This window comes from Daphnia pulex, chromosome 10 (assembly GCF_021134715.1).
Source record: "Daphnia pulex isolate KAP4 chromosome 10, ASM2113471v1".
Taxonomy (NCBI): Eukaryota; Metazoa; Arthropoda; class Branchiopoda; order Diplostraca; family Daphniidae; genus Daphnia; species Daphnia pulex.
In genome coordinates this window covers 9,444,879-9,451,873 of record NC_060026.1, presented here as the reverse complement: position 1 = coordinate 9,451,873, position 6,995 = coordinate 9,444,879, and the positions used below count along the sequence as shown (strand labels likewise).

General features: G+C 38.1%; 2 protein-coding genes across 2 annotated transcripts; one reads left to right on the top strand and one right to left on the bottom strand.

The window, feature by feature from the left end:
* Positions 1–1,369: 1,369 nt before the first annotated feature.
* Positions 1,370–2,290, top strand: LOC124203496. Its single transcript, XM_046600172.1, has one exon. The coding sequence runs from the start codon at positions 1,370–1,372 to the stop codon at positions 2,288–2,290; it is 921 nt and encodes a 306-aa protein (XP_046456128.1).
* Positions 2,291–5,764: 3,474 nt separating this feature from the next.
* On the bottom strand, positions 5,765–6,520 carry LOC124204165 (lysosomal alpha-mannosidase-like). Its single transcript, XM_046601199.1, has 3 exons — positions 6,411–6,520; positions 6,196–6,345; positions 5,765–6,128 (listed from the first exon to the last, which is right to left on the bottom strand). The coding sequence occupies exons 2-3, from the start codon at positions 6,265–6,267 to the stop codon at positions 5,913–5,915; spliced, it is 288 nt and encodes a 95-aa protein (XP_046457155.1). The 5' UTR covers positions 6,268–6,345; positions 6,411–6,520; the 3' UTR covers positions 5,765–5,912.
* Positions 6,521–6,995: the final 475 nt, after the last annotated feature.

Genomic DNA, 6,995 nt, shown 5'->3' with positions numbered 1-6,995 from the left:
TACATGCAACTGTACTGATTTCATAGTCCACTGAGTGGGTTGATTTTCCTCTAATTTCCTTTTCTTCCTAAATATGTTTGTAAATTTCTTTTAATAAATTTGTTTTTAAAACAATAATATTTGTCAATTTTGGCTTTTACTTTATCTAGGCATTTAGTGAAATATCTTCTCATGAAATTTCTCTATTGATTTTGAGGTTTAATACGTCGAACACCGATTTTCAAGGTTTTTTTTTCGTCTCTCACCATTCCACCATGGATTTATAATGGTAATTTTTTTGTTTTTCGTTTTTTGATAAATTTTTTCCATCTTTTAATCTAAGTTATGAAAAATACTGGTACTAAGTTCCCATAGATAATTCTGATTCAGTTGCATGTGTGTTTCCCTTAAACTGCATCAAAACTGCTGATGAGTGGTCACCGTCATAAAATAATTATTCAATTTTGAGTTTTCTTTGTGCTGTGTGAATACATAAATTCTATCTATACTGGATTTTCCTTTTGGTGTTATGTAGGCTATGAATTAAATATGGTGCAGAGATCTAAAAACAATAAATATATTTTAGTCTCTCCATTAATTTCTTAAATTTGTGATTTCCTTTTTTCTTTTCTCCTTGGGCTCTGTCTTTAGGCTCAACTACACAATTAAAATCACCTAGTATTATTGTGTTTTTCTCGTTATTTTTATTTTAGTAGAGTGTGGAAGAGGAATAAGTGTCGGTTGGCTCCTGTCTCATTTTGGGTTTTTCATAAGTGTTAACGATTATGAACTTTTTAAATTCTGGTCTAATTATTGTGCTTGATTGTTCTTTATATACCATTTTTATTTATTATTTTATTGTTATAAATTAAATTATGTTTTATATTCATTTGTTTCAAATGATATTTGATAATCATAGTAGCAATGTATCCAATCTTTGGTTTATCCGTATGAGGAAGAATTAGAGAGAAACCTTAAGGGCGTAGACTCATTTTTTTTAGTCTTTTAAGATTTTGAAAGTCACCTTGCCTTCTTCTGAGCAAGTAAAAACGCTATAACATAATGTCAAGGACCCGTAGAAACCAACCACCACCAAGTGGTTTTCAATTATTGGGCTTTTGATCCACATGCTGAGGGCTTCGAACAGGACTCTGATTGAGACCAGGGCCGCCGAGAGGGGGGGGCTAGAGGGGCAAGCTGCCCTGGGCGCCAAGAAGCGGGGGGCGCCAAAAAGCGGAGGGCGCGAAAAAAAAACAGAAATTAAAAAATAAAAGAAATAAATAAATGATTGTAAATGATGTGTCTTGAAATAGGAAATCGTCTATGTTATTTCATACTTAAATTGAATTTTAGGACGAAAGTGAGAAAGTGAGAGAAGCGAGTAAGCGATATGAAAACGATTTTCCAATTAGTACTTCACACTGGCGAAATGGTCAATCAAGCCAAATCCTTAAAGAAATGGTTAAAATCTTTTGATACGGTGGTCCTTCTTACTGTATGGCTCAAGACGCTTCAAGCGGCGGACGACGTCAGTCGTCTCTTGCAATCTAATTCAATTGCAATTGACGACGAAATTATCCTCATCAATCAGCTATTAGATGATTTGGGCCGCATTCGTTCGTCATGGAACGAACTTTTGTCAGAAGCAAAATTGGTGGCCGAATCTCTCGGTTTTGAAAAGGACTTTGAAGTCAAACGAACAAGGAAAACAAAAAGGCACCATGATGAACCTCCGAATACAGCCTACTTCCACGACGGCGCAGAGAAGAAGTTCGAGGTGAGTGTTTTCAACGTTGGATTGGATCATCTTATACAACAAATCCGATCAAGATTCGAAGTCGTTAAAGAGGTTTATGCTAGATTTGATTTCATATGGTCATTGACTGATGATATTGTTGCTCAAGAACAAAAAGCCCGTGAGCTTGCCAAGTTCTACTCTACCGACGTGAATGAAGAAGATCTTGTGGCAGAAATTCGTCACTTTGATCGCGTGAAAGGGGCCCTGTTTAATCCTGGCAACTCATTGAAACTCCTCAATCAGATCTTTTCTAAGGGGCTAGAACCCATGTTTCCATCGATCTGCATCCTTCTGCGGATTTTCAATACGATGTCAGTCTCTGTCGCCGAGGGAGAAAGGTCATTCAGCAAAATGAAAATCATCAAGAACTATTTTAGAGCGACCATGGGACAGGAAAGGCTTTCGAGCCTTATGATGTTATCTATTGAAAACGAGTTGGCCAGATCCGTGTCGTATGAAGAAGTAATTTCAAATTTCGCGTCGAGGAAAGCTCGCAAAATATGCCTTGCATAAATATGTGATTGTGATTTGTGATGTCTTGAATGCCTGTTGGATCTATCTACTGAATAACGATCTATGCGCATAGAATATTGGATTTTACGTGCTTTACTAATACTAAATACTGCACGGATGAAGTGACTAGTTAAACTAGACTACTGTGCTATCTTGAAATGTAATAACCCAGAAAACTGCAAACTTAAATAAATGAAAGCCTATTTGGTTCATCGTCAAATTTCGTCCAATTTTTTTTAGAACTGTATTACTCGAAAGTGGCAGGGCGCCGGACGACGCCTGCCCCGGGCGCCAAAATAGCTCTCTGCGGCCCTGATTGAGACAGAGTCCGTGAGCGTAATTTTCGTATCCATGCGCAGCGTCAACATCCTAGATTCCACGGGAGAGAAAGATCGCCGATTAGTTCCGCACGTTATATGCTGCAGTGGTTCAACAGAGATAGTGGATATACAAGATTTTCTACACCTGCAATATAACCGGCCACTATCATCGCCAGTGTCCAGACAGAGTAAAAAGCAACTATTGCGGCGATTTCGATCACAAATTTCACAAATGCTCAAAACTCAATGACTAAATTCTGAATTCCCAAAATATGTCAGAACTAGAGAGTCTTACCCTTCTAGGTAAAAAACATATTTCGCCTTCACTTTCAATTAACATCAATTTTTAATAAATTTTTCAATATTTCAGAAATCAATGAGCATAACTGTCTGACTCTGGTAATCGACATAGATACGGAAAACTTCTACGGCGAAGTACACCGAACATATGCAGAGCACGGATCTGAGCATGTTGCCTTTCTCGTTCGTCCGTGCACTGCGAAATGCATTCCGGACATTACATCCATAAGCCGGGAACATGTTACGTGGAAGTCTTAACAAAGAATTCTGAAGGCTGCTTCACGGTTTATCAGCAACCTGAGAAACATAAAGGCTGGGCGACATATAACACATTCAGAAAGCGGCCCTCGACGCAGATTTCAAAAGATCACCAGGATACGACCTCGGAGGACGATATTCTTTTTGGCCATCAATTCTATCCTTCCTTACAAATGTGACCGAGTCCAAAACTTATCCTAAATACGTCATGGACAAGGGATATTAATTTTCCTGAAGGAAAACAATAACGAGTGGTAATATTGTTTTACATTAATATAATTAACTTCCCTTTAAAGCATTATTAACAGCCTTGATCATATAAATAATAATTCACATGTGCTTGAAATCTTTGGCAAATTCGTTTTCTAAGCACTTGTTGTACCCCCCAAAAAAACTGAACATGCCTCGGATAGACACCGTTGAACTGTTTATCGGTGAGGCTGGTGGCCTATCAGGATGGCACGCCGAGGATTTAAATTTTGGTAGTGTCAATTATTTACAATCTGGCAAACCTAAATTTTGGGTCGCGTAAGTAGAATATAACACTACAAATAACACACAAGTTCCATGATTACTTAAGAACATTTTTATCTTGCAGAGTATCTTACACATACCAAAAACAGCTAAGAGCCATTTTCAAACTAAAATATCCAGAACTTTACAAAAATTGCCAATCCGCAGATTTGTAAGTAATAATTCTATTTTTAAAAAATTATATTTAACTCTTCTCTAAAAATACCCATCATCGTTAGAGACACAAGAATATGGTTTTGCTACCACAAGAACTGTTGCTGGCCAACATTCCATTCTGGACCCTGAAACCACTACCAGGAGACTACGTCATTACACTTCCGGTAGGATTCCATTTCGTAATAAATGCTGGCAGCAACATCGCGGAAGCAACCAACTGAAGACTGGGTGACGCACCGCAAAACTATCCCGACTTGTGATTGTGACCATTCAACATACGTAGAGGAGATTGCCAAACGTTTTAACGTTTAAGTCCAGGTAATTGATAAAATATTACAATTTCTAATTCTCAAACAACTTAAGAACGTTTCTCACCGAAATAGTTCGAAATGTTGAGAACGACGTGTCTTCTGCAGTTGAGGTGAGTTTTTTGTTGCACGAACAATCCGCAAAACACTACTGACCATGCCCATGGTTATAGCTTAGACAAAGCGAAAAGTGCGTGAAGTTGAACTCTCTGAACCGATTCCAATGCAACTCGACACCATCATCAAGTTTTCACCGCGCCAACCCGAAGATATTCCGGCCGAGGATTTCATAATTACTTCCGAGGAAATTGAGCGAGAGGATGTGGGTAATAGCAGGCTCCTTCTGACGAACATTTCGGATCGGTTCCGCAGCCGTGTCATTGGGCTAGGGGGTCAAAATGCGCAGCGTCTGGAACGGGAATACGGCGTGAAAATCAATTTTTTAGATCGCCAAAACAAATTGGAAAATTTAAAGCTCGTGATATCAGAAGGAGATGCGGACCTTCGTCGTGCGGCCTCCGACGACATCATCGAGAATCTGCCGGTGGTAGTCGATTGCCCCAACCTTAAAAGTATGGTCACGCGTTGAAAAATGCCACTATTCAGTGCGGTGTCAAAATTGACCGAACAAACCCGAACATCCCCGGCATGACGATTTACGGAAAGCGAACCAACTGTCACCAAGCGTACATGATGCTGGTGAACAACGACAAAATTTTGTATCCGTAATAACACCACAAGGTACACTGCTTTGCCTTCTGTTTCTTTCATTCTCATTCAGTTTTCCTACTTTCCCACATTAATGACATGGTGTCGGCAGATCAAATTTCAATAAAACTAATAAAAAGCACACGCGTTTTATGTTGATCAATTATTTTAAAAAAAACGAACCAGCACGTATAGGACTATCGTGACCGACAGTTTCTTCTTAATCAACATATTCAAAGATTTCCAATCAGTATAACCGTGAACTTTATTGTCGTAACTTCGTTATATCATTTCGTGATTAACATAAAAACGACTTGTGGTACCGATTTTCGATTTATTTTTTATCGAAGTAAAAACAACTTAGGGTTAAAATATGCATTTCCACAGGGGAATAAAAAGCAAACTATTTATCGAGTTGATTATTCCGAACGAGATTCAAAATGAAAGTGCGTATCTCCATAGATTGGAAGGGTTTTCCTTGGGAACTAAATAGTAATTTTGATTTCCTGACCAATGCTCTTGTATCATTGATTAGATTTATCCCGTTATCCTTGATGGCAAGACTCGAAAAAACCTTTGATAAATTGGTAGGTTATCTGGCAAAAGGTATTTTCTAGGTGACATTGGAGAAACTAAATAATAGTCAATAAACTAGTCGTATAATTGAAGAACGACCATGAGTCCTACCTCAAACATTCGAATTTCGCGGTATTTCATTGATCTATTTTTTTTTGCAATTTGCGATAGGAAGGTTACTCTTTGGAGCGCAAACTTTGTTTTCTTTAGACTTAACACGTTTTGCTTTCTTCTTGGGATTATCTGTAAGCAGATAAACTGGCCAAATTTCAGTCCGCATTATCTTGTTTATCGATACATCTGAATATTATGACTAAAACTAACGAAAACATTTATTACTTGCGCGCAAAATAGCCTGCAACGGCCTTCACTATTGTATTCCCCATTAAAACTGTCAAAATTTCCATATACGTAATATGCCTTTTGGTTATAATGAATAACATCACACCCACACTGAATAGACTAAATGCGAACTAAAGTAATGATAAATGTGCGGATTTCCATTGGTTTTAATTGCACTGCCGGAATAGCGCGTTCGTCCCAAATCTGCTGTCCGTCCTCATTTCTGTTGGAAGTGGACGCAACGTTCCAAACTAACATGTTCGAGTCTTTCTTGAACTGATTACCGCCCAACATAGTTTCCTCCGCCGAAGTAACGGTGAATCCAGGAAATAAACCCTAATAAAATAGAAATTAATGAATTACTTTTAGATATGATATTACCTAATTAAACTGGCCAATTTACCTCGATCGACACTGTAGCCGGCTGTGATAAAATGCTGTCTTCACCGACATCGTAAATGTGCTCCAACCTCATCAAATATTTCCCTTGATTTAAGGTTTCCAGAGTGAGCAAGTTTACGTTGGCTGGCAGCGTTCGGCTTAAAGATTGTTGCTAATTGAAACGAGGATTCTACGTAAATTAATTATCTTTTTGAATCAAGGAATTTTGGATTCGACCTGAGTTTTGTAAAGAGCCGACCAGTCGATGAAAAATAGCGAAGTGGGAATGAACGATATTTGCGGCTGCTTGTAGAACTCGTGACTCAGTGAAACTCTCTGAACTTCACGCACTTTCACGTCCCTCCCCCTCCTAGCGGGTTTATTTTGCTACCTAGCTTTTGCGTAGTTTTCATCGTTACAGTCGCGTGGCCAGAGTGTTTCTCGAAATGTTGACGATCTTCTGCGATGGTTGAAACAGCGGATTCAAAATCAAAGATTAGCAAGCTAATGGATCATTTTTTATGTGGTTAATGTGGATTTCAGTAAATTTATTGAAATTGAAACCTCCTTATTGGGAAGAATTTTTTTGTTTTATTGGAAAAGTTGACTCAGGCACAGGAAGTCAAAAAAGCAAAAAAAGCCCTGGTAAGCCATTTTTATTTTCATAAACTATGATTTACTGTTTTATCAATTTAACTTGTACATATAGACCAAAACGAATCTGCTGAAAGAATAAGCGCGAATGGTCTTTAAAAAATGCGTGATTCCTAGCTTCTCATATTTTATACTTCAACAATCTAATCAACAAACGCTAAACTTAAC

What these genes read in the sequence shown, in the direction of transcription:
- LOC124204165 (XM_046601199.1), bottom strand. Translation starts at nt 6,267, where the DNA reads ATGAGGTTGGAGCACATTTACGATGTCGGTGAAGACAGCATTTTATCA. An exon ending in CGGCTACAGTGTCGATCGAG is followed by an intron (nt 6,129 to 6,195) that starts GTAAATTGGCCA and finishes CTATTTTATTAG; the next exon opens with GGTTTATTTCCTGGATTCAC.
- LOC124203496 (XM_046600172.1), top strand. Translation starts at nt 1,370, where the DNA reads ATGAAAACGATTTTCCAATTAGTACTTCACACTGGCGAAATGGTCAAT.